The sequence below is a fragment of the Bufo bufo genome, chromosome 9 (assembly GCF_905171765.1).
Source record: "Bufo bufo chromosome 9, aBufBuf1.1, whole genome shotgun sequence".
Classification (NCBI taxonomy): Eukaryota; Metazoa; Chordata; class Amphibia; order Anura; family Bufonidae; genus Bufo; species Bufo bufo.
In genome coordinates, this window is record NC_053397.1 from 211,399,455 (window position 1) to 211,420,776 (window position 21,322).

The 21,322-nt window shown below is 45.7% G+C and overlaps 1 protein-coding gene across 2 annotated transcripts in view; it reads right to left on the reverse strand.

The window, feature by feature from the left end:
* The window catches only part of AK5 (adenylate kinase 5), a 246,563-nt gene that overhangs the window by 97,732 nt on the left and 127,509 nt on the right, over window positions 1-21,322 (reverse strand). For both annotated transcript variants that reach the window (XM_040406789.1, XM_040406790.1), the window contains exons 7-8: window positions 20,682-20,772; window positions 10,706-10,782 (exon numbers count right to left, since the gene is read on the reverse strand). In XM_040406789.1, the coding sequence (XP_040262723.1) occupies window positions 10,706-10,782; window positions 20,682-20,772 (168 nt within the window). The remainder of the gene's footprint in view (window positions 1-10,705; window positions 10,783-20,681; window positions 20,773-21,322) is intronic.

Consider the following 21,322-nt stretch of genomic DNA (forward strand, 5'->3'; position numbering starts at 1 on the left):
CAGTCTCATAGGCCTATAACCATGCCACCTAATATTGCGCCCAAGAGTAATGGCCCGCAAGCTACACCATCGCAGCGCTGCTGTGACGGTAAACAACCCCCTTGGGGAGGCCATAGATCCACCTCATTATGTGGACAGAAGTGAGGGAGAGACTGCCAACTGGGATCAGCTGTCAGATATGACGGAGAAGGAGAAGAAGGGGCACTACAATCTTCACAGGCGTCCATTGTACTTCGAAGAACCTTGCAGCATCTCCTACAAAAGATGATTTCAAGACACTAGTGGCGGAGGTAAGAAGCCATGTCAAGCGGAAATATCGTCCTTGAGACAAGATTTTAGACATTTGTCAGCGCGTGTTCACTCCATTGAGGCGCAGCATGACGACACCCGCAAATACGTTACTCACCCGCAGTCCATTATATCCTGTTACTCACAGAATATTAGAGAGAACACTTGTCATTTAGAAGATTGGACAATAGAGGACGCAGAAATAATAGAAGGATTAGGGGTTGCCTGAGTCCTGAAAAAGAGGAAAATTTGCAATGAGGTCTGGGGGACATATATTAAACATCCTACTGGACGCTCAGTCGCATCAAGTCATTAAATGGATCGAGCTCCCGAGCTTTACGCCCTAAGAACTCTTCCGCACAAACGAGTGATGTGATACGATGAATACAATGACTTTCAGCTCACAAGGAATCTACATGACCCAAAGCTTATTGTGCAACGCACCATTGATTTTCAATGGACGACGCGAAACAACTCTACCAAGATCTCTCCTGATTGACGCTTCAAAAAAGAAAGTCGTTACAACCCTTCTCACTTACCTGAGAGATAAAAAAAAATACCTTACCGGTGGGGGATATCCTTCGCACTAGTAGGTCTTAAAATGGCAAAACTACCACGTTATGGTCTCATGTTGACCTATCACCATTTTGTTCTGCCTTGGACATTCTGGTCCCGCCACTGGAAGATTGGGAGATCCCTGACCCTTTGCCTGCTCCTCCACCGATCTGGAACTCAGTGTGGCATAAGAGACATCGTTCGCCACCTCAGGACGGACTGCTGGAAAAATGAGCTTCGGGATGCGCCCACCTGAAATATCGGTATCTGAGAAGACACCCAAGGATCGTCTCCTGATGAGAATCGTATGACTAGACGGCGTTATTTTCTTTCTTTTGAAAGCTCTAGACACAGTTTCCTCACTGACCTAGTTTGCTATTGTTACACTCTTTTCAAGACCTACATAATCTGGTTTATCGTTATTATGCTTTTTTTTTGCATTTTTTTTTTCTCATACATTTTTTCACTGCAATCTCTTGCGGAGAGAGTCTAGTCATGTTCCCATAACAAGGGTTAACTTATCTGCCCTCTTCCTCTCCCCTATTTCCTTTGCAAATGGGGAAGAGAGACAGGGCTCTAGTATAGATACGTGGGTGTTATGTGTTGATGACCCATTCCTGGGCCAATGATTGGAATGTTTCCAAATTCAATATTATTTGTATGCAGTCCTTTGTATACCTCTCTCCCTTATGTTCTTCCCTCCCATCTCTTTTACAGAAGTTATGCTAGTCGCAAGCAAGGTATTACGACACGAGGGGGGCCCTTTTCAATCCTGGCTTCTCCTTGAGGAACACTTCATACGCATCTGGCAACAAGTATGGTACTATCTCTACACTACAAAAATTATTAAATGCATGTCATTAAATGTCAAGGGCCTTAACTCTAATGCAGAAAGGAGGCTAGCCCTGACGGAATGTCGCTCACAGAGGGCGGAGGTGGTTTTCCTACAGGAGACTCACTTTGATCAAAGAGGGTACTTTCAAATTTGCAGCCAGAACATTCCCGGAATCTATTCTGCCTCCTCGGATAGAAAGGTAGCAGGGGTGGCTATTCTTCCATCTGTGATGTCCCCTGCAGGTTGAATCTACAGGGTGGGCCATTTATATGGATACACCTTAATAAATGGGAATGGTTGGTGATATAAACTTCCCTGTTTGTGGCACAATAGTATATGTGAGGGGGGAAACTTTTCAAGATGGGTGGTGACCATGGTGGCCATTTGATGTCGGCCATTTTGTTTTTTCAATAGGAAGAGGGTCATGTGACACATCAACTTATTGGGAATTTCACAAGAAAACAATGGTGTAGCTTGGTTTTACGTAACTTTATTCTTTCATGAGTCTATTTACAAGTTTCTGAACCACTTATAAAATGTGTTCAATGTGCTGCCCATTGTGTTGGATTGTCATGCAACATCTTCTCCCACTCTTCACACACTGATAGCAACACCGCAGGAGAAATGCTAGCAAGGCTTCAAGTATCTGTAGATTTCAGGTGCTGCACATCTCGTATCTTCACAGCATAGACAATTGCCTTCAGATGACCCCAAAGATTAAAAGTCTAAGGGGGTCAGATGGGAGACCTTGGGGGCATTCAACTGGCCCACGACGACAATCCACTTTCCAGGAAAACTGTTCATCTAGGAATGCTCGGACCTGCACCCATAATGTGGTGGTGCACATCTTGCTGGAAAAACTCAGGGAACGTGCCAGCTTCAGTGCATAAAGAGGGAAAACATCATCATGTAGCAATTTCGCATATCCAGTGGCCTTGAGGTTTCCATTGATGAAGAATGGCCCCACTATCTTTGTACCCCATATACCACACCATACCATCAATTTTTTTTGTTCCAACAGTCTTGGAGGGATCTATCAAATGTGGGTTAGTGTCAGACCAATAGCGGTGGTTTTGTTTGTTAACTTCACCAGTTTGCCTCATCACTGAAACAAACTCTTCTGCGTAAACTGAGGGTCCTGTTCCAATTTTTGTTTTGCCCATTCTGCACATTCAGTGCGCCGATCTGGGTCATCCTCGTTGAGATGCTGCAGTAGCTGGAGTTTGTAAAGGGTGCCCATTTGTGAGTAGCTAATATCCGCGAAGGGATGTTCGACTAATTGCCACTCTCCAGTGACATGCGGCGAGTGCTACGCTGTGGGCTCCTTGCTGAATGAAGCTAGGACAGCCACTGATGTTTCTTCATTAGAGAAAGATTTCATGCGTCCACATTTGGCAAATCCAACAATGAACCAGTTTCACGAAACTTAGCAAGCAGTTTGCTAACTGTAGCATGGGAGATGGGTGGTCTCGTAGGCTGTCTTGCATGAAATCTGCTGCAATGACCCGGTTTACTGCGTTCACCAGACATCAACACAATTCTATCCGCTCCTCACGTGTTAACCCCGGCGACATGTCAATGGTTGTAAACAAAGAGAACTTGTAAATAACTCATGAAAGAATAAAGTTACGTTTAAAACCAAGCACACCAATGTTTTTCGTGTGAAATTCCCAATAAGTTTGATGTGTCACATGACCCCTCTTCCTATTGAAAAAACAAAAGTTGGATTCAAAATGGCGACTTCAAAATGGCGCCCATGGTCCCACCCATCTTGAAAAGTTTCCCCCCTCACATATACTAATGTGCCACAAAAAGGAAGTTACTATTACCAACCATTCCCATTTTATTCAGGTGTATCCATATAAATGGCCCACCCTGTAGTATTTCTGACCCAAATGGCAGATATGTCATACTTCAGGCCACCTATCAGGTCACCCCTCTTGTATTATGTAACCTATTTGCCCCCAAAACTCTGCGCAAATTCCCTTTTTAAGAAAGGTTCAGTGAAATGGTCCCGTTATCTTCAGCAGCACTGATAGTCGAAGGAGACATTTAATGTCTCTTTTTCTGAGAACCTGGATAGAATATCCTTGGCTGGAAGATAGTCCCACCGTCACAACGTAGACTTCACGTCTTTTTAGATGCTTGGTCGGAAATTGCATTGTATGACTTAAGGTGAATTAATTATCCTACATCCAAAACTTACACCTTCTATTCTCATCCCCATAGTACACCACACACTCGCATTGATTATTTCTTCGGTAATATACCTACCCTTAGAATGTTAGCAGATGCGGAAATAGGAAATATCACCTGGTCAGACCATGCCCCGGTCTCCATTCTTTTGAATCTCACTAGGAAACACACCAAGGTCTGCCACTGGCGCAAGAACGATACCCTTCTCACTAGACCCATACTCAGACAGGATCTTCTAGACACTCTATCTGAATTTTTCTCTATCAACCCTCCCTTGTCACTCTCATTTACTTCCCCCCCCTTGTCACTCTCATTCCCCCCCTCCCTTGTCACTCTCATTCCCCCCTCCTTTGTCACTCTCATTCCCCCCTCCCTTGTCACTCTCTCCCCCCCCTCCCTCCCTTGTCACTCTTATCCCCCCTCTCTTGTCACTTTCTTTCTCACCCCGCCCCTTGTCACTCTCTCCCCCCTCCCTTGTCACTTTCATTCCCTCCTCCCTTCTCACTCTCATTCCTTCCTCCCTCTCATTCCCTTCTCACTCTCATCCCCCACCTCCCCTTGTCACTCTCATTCCCCCCTCCCTTGTCACTCTCATTCCCCCCCTCTTTGTCACTCTCATTCCCCCCTCCCTTGTCACTCTCATTCCCCCCCCTCCCTTGTCACTCTCATTTACTCCCCCCTCCCTTGTCACTCTCATTTACTCCCCCCCCCTCCCTTGTCCCTCTCCTTTACTCCCCCCCCCCCCCTTGTCACTCTCATTCCCCCCTCCCTTGTCACTCTCATTCCCCCCCCCTCCTTGTCACTCTCATTTACTCCCCTCCTCCCTTGTCACTCTCATTCCCCCCTCCCTTGTCACTCTCATTCCCCCCTCCCTTGTCACTTTCATTCCCCCCCTCCCTTGTCACTCTCATTCCCCCCCCTACCTTGTCACTCTCATTCCCCCCCTCCCTTGTCACTCTCATTCCCCCCCTCCCTTGTCACTCTTATTTACTTCCCCCCTCCCTTGTCACTCTCATCCCCCCCCTTGTCACTCTCATATTCCCCCTCCCTTGTCACTCTCATTCTTCCCCCCACTCCCTTGTCACTCTCATCATTCCCTCCCCCCCTTGTCACTCTCATTCCCCCCCACACTCCCTTGTCACTCTCATCATTTCCTCCCCCCCACTCCCTTGTCACTCTCATTCCCCCCCCCCCCTCACCTCCCCCCCCCACCTCTAGTGTAGCGTGGCCGAGCTCTGTCCAGTCCGCGGTACAGGAGCATTTGTTTCCTGTACCCGGCCGGACTGAAAGGAAGTGCACACTAAGTGAGCACTTCCTGTCAGTCCGGCCGGGTACAGAAAACAAATGCTCCTGTACCGCGACCGAACAGAGCTCGGCCACGCTACATTATAGGCGCTTCCCTCCTGTCAGTCCCTCTCTCTGGGCAGTGCGGCAGCCGCCCGGTGCGGGGGATGGCCCGCCGCCGCCCGAAGTACTTTAAATAAAAAAACTTGCGCGAACGCTTTTTTTTTACCAAACCGCAAGGGGCGGCGCCCCCTGCTAAATTGCGCCATAGGCGGCTGCCTAGGTCGCCTTACAGGTGGCGCGGCCCTGATCAGATGGTAATACTACGTATAATCCTAATGTTATCTCGGACCTTTCTTCAACAATACTATGGGCTCTTTAGCTCTCCCTAATAGTGCGGATGTCAAAGGGCATTCTCCTCCTTTTTAACCCTTAGGAACCGGGCTCATTTTCACCTTAAAGGGCTTCTGTCACCCCACTAAACCGTTTTTTTGTTTACTAATAATCCTATACTGCGAGCTCTGCATACATAAGCTAAATAATCATTTTTGGTTCAGTAGAATTTGATAAAAAGTGATTTTTAAATATGCAAATGACCTTGCTACCAGCAAGTAGGGCGGCTACTTGCTGGTAAACAGCCGCATCCTCCGATCCTAATGACGCCCCTCCGCATTGTGATTTACAGGGCCAGGGAACGGAATCGTTCTCTGCTGGCCCTGTTAGAATTCGAAATCTCGCGCCTGCGCCGTACCTGTCTTCAATCGGCGCAGGCGCACTGAGAGGCGGCCGCTGGCTCGACCACTCCATCCTCAATGCGCCTGCGTCTTCTCTTCCAGGTGTATGCGATGACGTCATCGGCGCAGTGCGCCTGCGCGAGTGCGCCTGCGCCGATTGAAGACAGGTACGGCGCAGGCGCGAGATTTCGAATTCTAACAGGGCCAGCAGAGAACGATTCCGTTCCCTGGCCCTGTCAATCACAATGCGGAGGGGGTGTCATTAGGATCGGAGGATGCGGCTGTTACCAGCAAGTAGCCGCCCTACTTGCTGGTAGCAAGGTAATTTGCATATTTTAAAAATAGCTTTTTATCAAATTCTACTGAACCAAAATGATTATTTAGCTTATGTATGCAGAGCTCGCAGTATAGGGATTATTAGTAAACAAAACAAAAAAACGGTTTAGTGGGGTGACAGAAGCCCTTTAAGGACCAGGCCATTTTTTGCAAATCTGACCAGTGTCACTTTATGTGGTGATAACTTTAAAACGCTTTGACTTATCCAGGCCATTATGAGATTGTTTTTTTCGTCACATATTATACTTCATGACACTGGTAAAATGGAAGTAAAAAAAAAATAATAATTTTTATTATGAAAAAATACAAATTTACCAAAAATTTTTAAAAATTTGCAGATTTCCAAGTTTCAATTTCTCTACTTCTTTATACATAGTAATACCTACAAAATAGTTATTACTTTACATTCACCATATGTCTACTTCATGTTTGGATCATTTTGGGAATGACATTTTATTTTTTGGGGCTGTTACAAGGCTTAGAAGTTTAGAAGCAAATCTTTAAATTTTTCAGAAATTTGCAAAAACCCACGTTTTAAAGGACCAATTCAGGTCTGAAGTCACTTTGTGAGGCTTAGGCCTCATGCACACGGCCGTTGTTTTGGTCCGCATCCGAGCGGCCGTTTTGGCGGCTCGGATGCGGACCCATTCACTTCAATGGGGCCGCAAAAGATGCAGACAGCACTCCCTTTACAATGCATTCCAATACTTCTGTATTGGAATGCATTGGCTGTATGAGTAATACTGTGTGTATTACTCATACAGCTTCCTGCCTGTGAGATCCAGGGGGCTGGATCTCACAGGCTCTTCACCGAAAGGCAGCGCCGATGCCTAAGGAAGGCATCGCGCTGCCTTCCATGCCATCGGGTCCCCATTACAGCACGGGGACCCGATGGCACCGCTGATCCCCGCCGCAACGACCCGTAAACGCCGCAAACCGCGCATTGTCCCAGGGTGCCTGCTGATTGATTTCAGGAGTCACCCAGTTCCGATCACCACCCACCTGGGATAGGAACTACACATGACATACCGGTACGTCATGTGTCCTTAAGTACCAGGACATCATGACGTACCGGTACGTCATACGTATGTCCCCAAGAGGTTAAGCCAATGCAACCTACCTAAGATTTCAACAGAAGCTCTATCTTCCCTGAATACTCAGATCACAGCGGACGAGATTCAGGAGGTAATAAAGCAGCTCCCTAATAACAAATCCCCTGGACCAGATGGTTTGCCATATCTTTACTATAAGACGTTTACCTCTGTTCTTCTCCCGCACATGATTACATTATTTAATTCATTCTTGCAAGGCTCACCAATACCAGCCTCAATGCTACAATCCTATATTACCCTCATTCTAAAGCCTGGTAGGGACCATATGGAGTGTTCCAATTATCGTCCTATAGCTCTCCTTAACTCAGATTTAAAAATCTTTACTAAAATCCTTGCGAACCGACTTTCTTTGTGGCTCCCCCAATTAATCCATAAAGATCAAGTAGGATTTGTGTTGAATCGGCAGGCAGGCGACAACACAAGGATAGCTATAGACCTGATTGACTTTGTTAATAAAACCGGTCAACAGGCTTTATTATTGAGCCTTGACCCGGAAAAAGCATTTGACCGACTAAGCTGGCCCTTCATGTTCTCCACCTTACAGGGCTTTGGTATTGGGGTCCTTTTTTTACTGCACTCCGTGCGTTATACACTCAACCCACAGCTATTATCAAAATGACCCATGCCCAATCTGGTAAGATACATATTTTTAATGGCACAAGGCAGGGCTCGGCCACTCTCTCCTCTCCTTTTTGTACAATGCATTGAGCCTCTAGCTGCTGCTATTAGATCGCACCCTGATATTCATGGAGTAAAAGTCAATCATGTAGACTTCAAGCTGTCTCTCTTTGCAGACAATGTCCTTCTTACTTTGGCGGACCTCCATGTTACCCTTCCGAATTAATTTAAGTTACTAGAGGAATATGGTAAATTATCAGGGTATAAAGTCAATACCACAAAAACAGAAGCCCTGCCGTTGAACATTCCACCTGACAGGTTGAACAATCTAAGAGATAACTTCCGTTTTAGATGGACTGAAGACACTTTAAAATGCTTAGGAGTGCACTTAACTCAAACATACGCATCATTATACACTTATAACTTTCCTCCCCTTTTTCAACAGCTAAGAACCCTTATGACTAAATGGAAGCCTCTACCCCTTTCTCTATTTGGCCGAATAGCAGTAATAAAAATGTCCATATTGCCCAAGTTATTATACATGTTAGAGACCCTTCAAGTCCCCATACCAGGAAAGGAGCTGAGGGCTCTTCAATCCACAAATCTTAGATTCATATGGAATGGAAAGAGGCACAGGATTTCATGTAGCACCCTTACAGCCCTTAAATCACAAGGTGGTCTGGGGGTGCCGGATATCACTAGATACTATTGGGCAACGCACTTAAGGCATATCCTTGACTGGTCGAACCTCTTTGCATATTCTAGATGGATGGAATTAGAAAAATTATGGATTGCTCCGATACATCCTAATGCTTTAATATGGTCTTAGATACCAACTGCCCAGATACCAAAGCTACTGGGACCTATGACCCTCACGTATAATGTTTGGAAATCTTGTAACTCATCTATGATATCCTTGCTATGTAACCCACTGTTTCCGGCAGGTATGGAGGTCTCTTTTTTTAAACCTTGGTTTTCCAATAGGATATTCCGCTTTGCAGATATAGTGGATTATAGGACTTTGAAGATTATACCTTTTGACACTCTTACATCCACATATCACTTACCAGAGTCCTCCAGATAATAACATTTACTAGTTTATTCAATACTACTCACATTTCTACACCTATGACGTTTGAGAAGTTGTGTAAACTATCAGACTCGACCAAGGGACTTATCTCTGAGATATACATTATACTTTCCTCTCCGGATCCTTCCACACCACCCAGACACTCATATATGTCCAAATGGGAAACGCTTATAGGGCGTAACATCTCTCCAGACGAATGGAAACTAATATGGAGAAGGGCAGCTTTAACTTCTACTTGTGCCACATTTAAAGAGAACTCCTATAAAATTTTAATGTTCTGGTATCATATCCCTCAACTGTTAAAACATCTTGATCCTAAATTATCCGATAGATGTTGGAGATGTGGAACGGAGCTGGGATCATTGTTCCACATCTTCTGGGAGTGTCCCTTGATACATCCATTTTGGAAGGAGACACAGGGGATCCTTTTACAATTAATAGATGTTGAGTCCCCCTTGAAACCCTTATCTATATGTGTTGAATATGCCTCCTGCTCCCCTAGAAAAATACACCCTATTCCTTGTATTGCACATATTGACAGTGGCTAGATGTCTTGTAGACAGTTTTTGGAAACGACAAGACAGGCCGACTAGCTCTGACCATATTACCAGTGTCTTGGATGTTAGAAGAATGGAATACTTAACTGCCCTCATGACCAATCAAGTTGAACGGTTTGACAAAATTTGGAGGCTTTGGGACGACTATACTGATACGCTTGCTTAATACCACACCGTTGCTTCCTCGGCATATCCTTTCCCCTTGTGTCCTGTCTTGTCTATGTCCGTCTTATTTCCTTGGTTGATACGACTATGATTGTTGGCTATAATATGTTCAGTAGATTGATATTAGTCATCTAATAGATATCAGCATGTCCATTTAATTATTGACCTACATTGTTAACTTACATTGAAATCTTTAAATGCTATTAAGGTTCCATATGTTTGCTACTATGGAGACCACTTTTATGTAGTGGCCCAATATTTTATTTTATTTTTCTCGCTTAAGGTATATGTGTTTACCTGTCACCACCAGCTCTCTGAGAAGCTCTGGCAGACATTCTTCTGTACCTCTTGCATGATTTTCTTTGTTTTGGTTTCACTTTTTCATCTCTTTTCCTTCTCCCAGCTGTCACCTATTTACACTGATTGCCTCCCTTTATATTCCCTCCCATACTGCCTCACTTTGCGGTTTATACCACTTCCTGGATTGTGTTCACTGCCAGAGGCTGCAACTGCTGGTTCTTCAGATAAGTCTTTTCCTTTATTTGTGTTTCCATGCTGGCTTGATTCTAGGTGACCCTGACTCCCTCCGTATTAAGTGCAGGGAGCCGGTGGTCGTGTCCCCTCACTATTATAGGGTTTTCAGGTGTCACACAGTCTAGGTACGAGGGCATGCAATTATCTATCATAAAGATCTTTGCATGGGCAAAGCAGTCAGGGAGAGCTCTAGGGGTTTTATAGGGCTCACCCATATGTTCCTTAGTTTGGGATCAAGTCAGTCGGATGTTTATTTATAACTTCCAGTTTTCTGCAACACCATCCGTGACATTACCATGTTGATTCTTACACAGAAATGTCATTACTCATTGCTGTTTTTCATTTCAAAAGAAAGCTTTAATAAAAAGACAATTATATAAAGCAAAGACGCAACTCTATACCTGGTCATCAAACTCTGATGTGGACTCTGCTCCTTCCCCGATGTCTAGAATAAGGCTTAGGTCGAGCTCGCTTGGTCCTGTAGGCAAAGAATAAACATGGGGTAACGCTGCTGTACTGTTCATTCCATACAGTGGTACTATATACTATTTACTTAATATCCGATGGGTGAGGGTCCGACCCCCCGCTCCCCCACTGATCAGCTGTGCCCTGCAGCATCCTGCACTGGAATGATCACTGTGAATGGAACAGAAGCACAGCTCCACTCTAAGTGTAGTGGTCGTGTCGGGTTACTGCAGTTCAGCTCCCATTCACTCAGGGGTGCACCTAGTCTTTCTTGTGCCTGAGGCGAAAACTGAAACGGCACCCCAACCCCCAATGCCAATTTCTTAACCTAACCCCTTCCCTCCAGCCCTACTGTTAAAGACATACATACAGAGCTACTAAACATACAGGGTAATACAGGGCCACATACTGTGCCCACTGTGCTTACCAATACTATACTGTAGAAACAGATAAACCCCCCTTCCGCTGCAGCCTTCTTGCCCCTACCTGGTGCTGCCTGAGGAAATCGCCTCACCTCGCCTCATTGGTTGTGCACCCCTGCGTTCACTTCAATAGGAGCTGGGCTGCAGTAACCTGGCGCGGCCACTACACTTTGAATGGTGCTGTCTCCTTCCTTCTTTCAAATTCTAGTTTCAGAGTTGGAGACTGCAGGGAACAGCTGATCTGTGGGGGAGCGGACTCTCATAAATCATAATCATATAATGTGAGGATAGATTATACATTTCAGGTGCCTGGAGAACCCCTTTAATATAGGGTGTGAGTCCAGGTTGTCTAGCAACTACATGACTTCCTGTTTGGGTGACTACCAAAAACCCCTTTATTTAGAGACACCTATCTGCAGACAGTTCTGTTTTGGTCTATAAGACCTCTTAAACAGAGGGAAAGGTTATCTCAAGAACAGTGGCCCCCAAAGTGAAGGGAGACCACACTGCGCAAGCGCAGACACCTCTCCATTCACCACTATGGGAGTGCTGGAAATAGATGGCCAGCGCTTGGCTATTTTTGGAGCAGTGGTCAACTATCAGCGGTGGTCAACTATCATTGGTTGTGCACCCCTGCGTTCACTTCAATAGGAGCTGAGCTGCAGCTGACCACTGAGCTGACCACTGAGCTGCAGTTGACCACTGCTCCAAAAATAGCCAAGCGCTGGCCAGCTATTTCCAGCACTCCCATAGTGGTGAATGGAGAGGTGTCTGCGCTTGCGCAGTGTACTCTCCCTTCACTTCAGGGAACCCATTCTTGAGATAGAAGTAGGTCCCAGACATTTGTGGCGTACCCCAGCGAATGGAAAAACCGCTTTAACACAAAATCCATTGTAATAACTTTAAATGACTGCCTATGTTCCACAGCGCTGTAGAGAGATTGCGGTCTCATATTAGTCTTTGTCCCCACTGCGGCTCACAATCTCTATATCGAATGATCTGCATGTTTTGTGGGGTTCGGAAGAAAACCCAGGTAAGCACGTGAAGAACATACAAACTCCATGCAGATGTTGCCCCTGGTTGGATTTGAACCCAGGATCCCTGATTTATTTCTATGCGGTCTCATATTAGTCCCTGTCCTCACTGCGGCTCACAATCTACTCTATGATCTGCATGTTCTGTGGAGAGCAGGAGAAAGCCCTGGTGAACACAGGGAGAACATACAAACTCCATGCAGATGTTGCCCCTGGTTGGATTTGAACCCAGGATCCCTGATTTATTTCTATGCGGTCTCATATTAGTCCCTGTCCTCACTGCGGCTCACAATCTACTCTATGATCTGCATGTTCTGTGGAGAGCAGGAGAAAGCCCTGGTGAACACAGGGAGAACATACAAACTCCATGCAGATGTTGCCCCTGGTTGGATTTGAACCCAGGATCCCTGATTTATTTCTATGCGGTCTCATATTAGTCCCTGTCCTCACTGCGGCTCACAATCTATTCTATGATCTGCATGTTCTGTGGAGAGCAGGAGAAAGCCCTGGTGAACACAGGGAGAACATACAAACTCCATGCAGATGTTGCCCTGGTTGGATTTGAACCCAGGATCCCTGATTTATTTCTATGCGGTCTCATATTAGTCCCTGTCCTCACTGCGGCTCACAATCTACTCTATGATCTGCATGTTCTGTGGAGAGCAGGAGAAAGCCCTGGTGAACACAGGGAGAACATACAAACTCCATGCAGATGTTGCCCCTTGTTGGATTTGAACCCAGGATCCCTGATTTATTTCTATGCGGTCTCATATTAGTCCCTGTCCTCACTGCGGCTCACAATCTATTCTATGATCTGCATGTTCTGTGGAGAGCAGGAGAAAGCCCTGGTGAACACAGGGAGAACATACAAACTCCATGCAGATGTTGCCACTGGTTGGATTTGAACCCTCTATGTGGGGAAACAAGTGCTGGATTAATGGAGAACAGATTAAAGAAACTATTATTAGAATTTATTTTCTTCTAATACGATTTCATTTTCGCCCCCTGTGTAATCAGGTCTCTATGATTAATGCTGAACTATAATTAATTTCCACTTATTATCCCTGGGCACGCACGCACCTCTCATATAGCAACTACTGGGAAAGCTGATAAGTCATAAAGTTGCAATTACGTCTAAATATTATGGATTCAGACAAGCATGAAAACTTATTAACATTTATCAGATGCCAACGAGGCAATCCTGACTACCCGACAACCCGAGAGCAATAAAAGGTTATCGCCTATTCCATAATTATATCGCACAATAACAACACGTAAAAAAAAAAATATATGTTCACATATGTTTGCCTAAGAATATGCGAACAATGTGTTCAAGTTATCAACCAAGTCCCGCTGGTGAGACAATCTATCCTGAGACAGGAAGAAGGCGGGGAAGATACAAATATTATACCTGTGTAAGATGGGAGAGAGAGGCCGCATGTAATGACACAGATAACGGGCTTATTTGAGACTCATGATGGCCATAGCCTCTAAAGAAGCCTTCCCCTGGAGACTCTTCAGCAAACACTGAACATCCAATTGATTAAAAGGGTTGTCACAAAAAATATTTCACATTTTTCAAATTGCATGTAATTAAAAATGTAGTTTAGCCACTGAATTATTCAATAAAATGTATCTGTATAGCACCACCTGCTATTTGTTCTTCTCCTTATTTCCCTGTCCACCTCACTGAGGTGGTCGCACGCGCTTAGTTTAAATCTTTAACTGCTACCAGTCACATCTTCCGTGGCAGTTACAGGGAAAGGGCTACAGCACAAAGGACATGCCCCCAGAGAGAGGACACTGAGCTGCCAGCCAGAAATAAATCTAGAAGAACATGGGGAGATCTCTGGATCCATGTGAGGTACACGGCTGGTTCTAACTTTGTTAGAAAGGTATTGTCATGTACTATAGGATGTTTGATTCTCATGTTTTACATCCATCATGGCATAACCTTCTTAGGAGGACCATGAAGAATTTGACTTATTCCTCCCTCGTGAGATCCTCACATGTTTGCCTGCTCTGTGATCGCCCTCCCAGACGCTACGTATCTCTAGAAGAACCAAAACCCAAGCCACAAAGCCACAAAACCCAAGCCACAAAGCTTCTCCCAAGCATGCCAATCCCAAGCCCTGACGTCTAACCAGGAAGCCCACCCTGAAGACCCCTGTTTTGCCCTCGCGATGCCTATGGGTTTGCTTATACTTATCATGGGAATAAACAATACCGCTCTCCCATGAAAGATGTCCTAGATGGATCAAAGGGCGGCGTACGAACATAACGCAGCATGACAGGTGGCTGCAATACCAGGCACAGCCCCTGGACAAGATGGCGCTGTTGACTCATTTTTCTGTATATAGACACAGTATATTCTATACACTGCAATTAGTAGATGGTGGGTCCAGATATAGTCACTGCAACAGATCTTGTTGAGCACTGGCCTATTTTTAGTAAATTGTGGAGCCCCAACCCAGGGGGTGGGATTCTAATTTTTAACAACAGGTTCCCCACTCAACGGCTGAGCACCGGATCGGGACACTGTAAGGCTACTTTCACACTAGCGGCACGGACCTCTGGCAGGCTGTTCCGTCGGGTGAACAGCCTGCCAGATCCGTCCTGCCGCTAGTGACCGTGTGCCCCCGGACTGCCGCTCCGTCCCCATTGACTATAATGGGCCGGGGGGTGGAGTTCCGGCGGAGGCACGGCGAGAGGCTGCTGGAATAAAACTACATGTCCGACATTTATTCCAACAGCCTCTCACCGTGCGCTGCCGTGCCTCCGCCCCCGCCCCATTATAGTGTGAAAGTAGCCTAACACGGTTCTCCGATCCAGACCAGTTGTAATTTTAACAACTGGATCTGGAGAACTGGAAGGAACTGGCCGAATCCCATGCCTGCCCCTACCTACCTACACGTGCCATTATTTAGTGACCTCTTTCTCTTCCCACTGGGGCAGGAGTTTAGGCCCCATTCACATAAACTCGCATTTTTGGTCCGTATCCAATCGGAATGCAGACCCATTTATTTGAATGGAGCCGCAAAAAAAAATGCAGTCCGCATCCGTAGCCCCGCAAAAAAAGATAGAGCATGCCCTATTCTTGTCCGTTTTGCGGACAAAGATAGGCATTGTTACAATAAATCTGCATAAAAAACCGGATGTCACACTGACGTCATCCATATCCTTGCGATTTGTGGACCACAAATGTCTCACGGAGGTCATCCTTCTCCTAGAAGACACAAGCGTCACTGCTTATTGATGGGGGCGATCCATACAGGAAGGTCATTTATCTGTATGCCTTCTTAAAGGGTCATTTTCTCAGCGGATGCAGCGGAGTGTTAGGATCCAGGAGGGTCGGGAAGCTGCAGTCCTTATTGACCCACAGATAGGCAGTAATAAAGCCACAGCTATGGATCATTATAATTAACAGACCACAATCAATATTCGAGGTCAGCACCGTACGGGAGCATCGCCTGGGTTATTGAAAGGCCACACCCAATTTATCATTTCATCCATCACATGGAAGGTGATGAGCCCTACTCCTGTATAATATCCAGACCAGTGCTGTATTATTGAATCATCTATTATAATGTATTATTAGCTCTGAAAAAAAAAACTTTAATAAGCTGAACTAGTCTATAAAACCCATTTCCATACATGGATTCTGTTGGCTGGGTAGAGAGTGGTTACAAAGAGCGTCTCTCGCTCTCGGAGGACCTGTCCGCTCCTGCATGACACCTATATTCCTTTGGCTTGAATGTACAATACTTCTTTTCCCCTGTGGTGGCGCTGCAGGGACACGGAACACTTTCAGCTAGACTTCCCCTGCAGATCAGAGCTGATCACGGGGGTCACAGGTGATCATTTCCTTATGACAAGGAAAAGCGGAGACGCGCTTGGAGTCCACGTGGCTGTATCTGGTACTGCGAGTGCAGGTGCCTCCTCCGCCTGATGATCGTGCGGGTTCTGACGATAGGATCCCTCCGATTACACATTTATGGCCTAAAGGATAGGCAGTTAGGGCATGCTGGGAGTTGTAGTTTTCTAACGGATGCTGGGGACACAGAAGATTTAAAAAGGTATTCTGGTTGTGACCACAGGATAGCGGATAACTATTAGGTTGTAGCGGGTTCCACAGCTTGGACTCCCAGTGATTGTGAAAACTGGGAGCCTGTACCCCTTGGAGCCCCCAAAATAAACAGATTGGCAGGTCGAGCATGTGCAATGCAGCTCCATTCATCTCTACGGGACTTCCGAAGACGGCTGATTACCGTGCTCGGCTATTTCTGGAACTTTCATGAAGACGAATGGAGCTGCAGTCTGCATCACCGTCTCCAAGAGGTAGGGGCTCCCTGTTCTCGTGATTGGTGGGGGGGTCTAGTAGTTAACAACCGGAATACCCCTTTAAGGCCCCAATTTTTACTCTTTGATATTGTGATCATGCTATCAGTTGTCAGGAAAGAGTTAACTGAGTAACACGATGCTGGATGCCCTTAACAACCCGGATTAAATAGCTTCAGAGCTGAAAGCATAAAAAAAAGGAAGAATTTGTCTTGCGTAGTGTGCAATGCTATGTGGAGAGGGACACATGGACGAGGGCGCTTGGATGCACAAGGCCTTTACCTCTGAGCGATCAATGCCGGGAACTGAGGAATGTTATTCTTTACAGAAACACAATAGGAAAATGTCACTGAGTGATAATCGGGGGCGACCTTGTCACAAGGACATGGATCCAGCAGATGCAGAGCGCTTTCATACAGTATCCCAGAACACGGCTGAATTTTATGCCGCACTTTACTTGAGCACTACAAGTCCCAGCCTCATGGATGCCCCACCAATCCACAAGACGATGATGGGGCGGGGGGTCGTGGTCACGAAGTTTAATGTGTTCATCAAAATGCATAATCCCACTCACCACGGCCCGGTGGTCTCCTTGGAGTGGGACCCTACAATAATTTGGCGCAGCATGTTGACCACCACCGCTGCCACAACACAGCACCTGCAGGAGGAGTGACCCAGCACCCCTGCTGCCAGGCTAAACCCCCTTGGCACTGGGTCACAGCACCCACAGGTACAGCGCCAAAGCAACAACAGCCACCATGCAGCACTGCACCATGTGAACAGATCTCAAGTAGGCATTAACCCTCAGGGCTCCTGCACACGGCCGTTTTAAAGCCAAAACTAGGGATGGATTAAAAACCAAGGAGAAGTAATATCTGCCCGTAATATTTTCTCTCCTTTTGTGGTGCACAACTGATTTTGGCTTCAGAACCTGCATAGGTGGCTATACCCTAAGGCCCGTTGCAGGCGAGCGTTTCTCCCGCAGCGAGTCTGCATCGCAGCACCCGGCCTGACCTCACATAGCATTATATTGATTTATGATGCTATGTAACCCTTAGGCCCCTTTCACACGGGCGAGAATTCCGCGCGGGTGCAATGCGTGAGGTGAACGCTTTGCACCCGCACTGAATCCGGACCCATTCACTTCAATGGGGCTGTTCAGACGAGCAGTGATTTTCACGCATCGCTTGTACGTTGCGTGAAAATCGCAGCATGTTCTATATTCTGCGTTTTTCACGCAACACAGGCCCCATAGAAATGAATGGGGCTGCGTGAAAATCGCAAGCAAGTGCAGATGCAATGCGATTTTCACGCATGGTTGCTAAGGAGACGAGGCATGAGATACCCGGGACCCGATTTACTTTATTATTTTCCATTATAGCATGGTTTTAATTCAGAATGCTAAGTAATAGGTCCATTGTGGGGTTAAAAATAAAAAAAAATGTACCTCACCTCATCCACTTGATCGCGCAGCCTGGCTCGTCTTCTTTCTTCTTCTTCTTGCAGGACCTGGCTTGAAAAGGACCTTCGGTGACGTCATCAAAGGTCCTTTGGCAGATCCTCAAAGAAGAAGGAAGAAGATGATGCCGGCTGCGCAAACAATAGGATGAGGCGAGTTAATTTTTATTTTATTTTTTAACCCCTAAAGCCACATTTTAGTAAGCATTCAGTATTAAGAATGCTATTATTTTCCCTTATAACCATGTTATAAGGGTAAGTAATAAAATATACAGAACACCGAACCCAAACCCGAACTTCTGTGAAGAAGTCTGGGTTTGGGTCTGGGTACCACAGTCAGTTTTTTAATCATGCGCATGCAAAACGCATTGCACCCTCGCAATAAAAACGGAACATCGGAACGCAATCGCAGTCAAAACTGCAATTGTGTACCTACTCGCGCGATTTTCCCTGATCGCAGACACAGCGCATCCAGGCCTAATCCGGACACGCTCGTCTGCAAGGGGCCTTACAGTTCTGGAATGTATTGGATAACACTGGCAGCATTATGCCAGTGTTATCCAATACATTCCAGAACTGTAAGGGTTACATAGCGCCTGGTTACATAGCGCCTGGCAGCGCTGGGAGGTCAGGCAGGGAGCTGCGTTGCGGACTCGCTGCGGGAGGAACGCTCATCTGCAAAGGGCCTAAGGCTACTTTCACACTAGGGTTGTTAATTCCGATATTGAGATCCGGCAGAGGATCTCAATACTGGAATTTAATGGATCTGCTTTGATTTTGCACATCAGGATGCATCCGTTCCATTAGAATGCGGTTGTATGAAATCAAAACGGGAAACAATAAATCCTAAATACATTGAAAGTGAATGGGTGACAGATCTAGATTTTTAGGCTCTTAAAAAAACCATGGACTTACATTATTTTCAGTGCTGGATCCATTTTTTCCATTTTTATGACCGGACACAAAACCGCAGTGGAATGCTGCCGGAACGGAAGACATCCTGATGCATCCTGAACGGATCTCTTTCCATTCAGAAAGCATGAGGACTAAACGGAAACAACAACGCAAGTGTGAAAGTAGCCTAAAGACTAGTTTCAGATGTGCATGTTCCCTGCAGGAAACACGCTCCATGTGGGGGCCTGATTTCCCGGCCTGAACCCTACTCCTATGACAGGACCTCAGTGCGCTAGAATGATTTATAATGCTGAGTGTCCCTGCTCGATATCGCCTGTAATAAACTGTACTGACGTCATTATGTGAGTACAATTCATTACAGCAGAGGTCGTCAGCATTATAAACCATTAGAACCCCACGAGGTCCCGTCATAGGAGCAGGGTTCCGGCCGGGAAATCACGCTCCCGCATAGAGTGTGTTTCCCGCAGTGAACATGCTCATCTGAAACTAGCCTAAAGGAATGTTCACATGTCGGATTTTTGGCGTGGGTTTGAGCGCGGATTCCGCAGTGAAAACCACGTAGAATCTGTGCTGAAACCCACTGCTGTTGATGGGAGGCCGCGCTGAAGTTCACAAGGCCAAGGATTTTTCACATGCAGTTTTCTAAACCGTGCTGACACCCTGGAAAGTCGCGGTGGGAGCGTGCTGGTGGTTTGCTAAATTGAGAGTGGGACCACAGCATTCAAAATGAAAAACCACGGCAGAAACCACAGCGTTTTGACACGGCACTGTCGTTTATGCAGATCTTCAAAAGGTAATTTCCCTGCATTTCCACACCAAATCTGCACCAAAATCTGCATGTATTAGGCTACTCCCACACTTTCGCTAGTAGGGTCCGGCAGGCTGTTCCGTACTAACGCTGTGCCGCCGGAAGTCCGCTCCAGCCCCATGCTGGAGTTTTTGTCCGCTCCGGCCCCATTATAGTGAATGGGGCCGGAGCGTACTTCTGGCGGCACACATGGGCTAGTGTTAGTACGGATCCAGCAGACTGTTCCCCTGCCGGATACCGTCTGTTCTACATTAGCTGTAAGCCATAATCATCAACATTAAAGGGGTACTCCCATGATTAATGTAAAAAAAAGAAAATCAGACATCATATCGTACATGACAACCTCTTGTCTTGAACCAGCCCTGTACCTCACATGGATCCAGAGATCTCCACATTCATTGCTCTGCTAGATTTATATCAAGCTGACAGCTCAGGGGAGTGTCTTTTCTGCTGCAGCTCAGGGGGCATGTCCATGCTCTGCCTATCACAGCTCAGGGGGCGTGTCCATGCTCTGCCTATCACAGCCCAGGAGGCAGTTGAAGGATGAAACTGAGCATGTGCGTCCTTCTTAGTGAACAGGTCAAAGAAATAAGAAAAAAACTGATACATTTCATTGAATAACTCAGTGGCTATGCTAAATTTTTAATTACATGCAATTACAAAAGTATTCAGATCCAGGTGCTGGTTTGAAAATTGTAGAATATTTCTCTTGGGAAAACCCTTTTAAAAGAAATAAATGCTTGAAATAGATCACTTTGTGTGTAAGGAATCTATAGAAATTATGAGTTTGACTTTTGAATTGAATTACTGAAATAAATTAACGTTTCCATGATATTTAAATTTATTGAGATGCACCTGTAAGAAAACAGATAGATTTTCGTACATAATCCCTAAATGGAAGACCAATACTAAGCAGGACATTCACTGATTTACTCACCGGCTACAGGTTCCATTGCTGGAAAAAGCTTATTGTCAACGGCCGCACTGATGTCGAAGAAAACCTCCTCTTCATCCCGGTCAGCGTCAAACTGGAAAGAAGCAACAAGAGGGAAACCATTACTTACAGAGAGACACCCGATAAGGATTTCTCCGGGGAAGCTTGTCTTTGGCTTTACCATGACTCTGTCAATAGATAGCATGACGATACAGATAGATAGACGGATAGATAGGAGATAGATAAAGGAGAGCGAGGGCAAAGAAGGATTGGGCATGCTGGCTTTAAAGGATATGGACACCTTTGTAGAATTATTTTTTTTTACACTTTATTTTACACCAATTAATTTATTTTAAATGTAATTAAAATCATACCGCACTCTAAGGGGATCATCGTAAGTTCCCCTGTTACACTAGGAGTCCTTAGCAATGCTGCTAGTTTTTAATATTTATTTTACCTTATAGTTGGCGCTGCTGTTGAGGTAAGTCCCTTCCATTTATATTGTTGAATTAAAAAAATTGACTTCTTCCCTACTATAAGTTGGCGTGAATTCTAGATAAAATTAGTTTTTATTAATATGTTTTAAATATTCCTGTAAACTGCCCCCCCCCCCCTTCCCATCTAAAAACGATATCATCTATAAA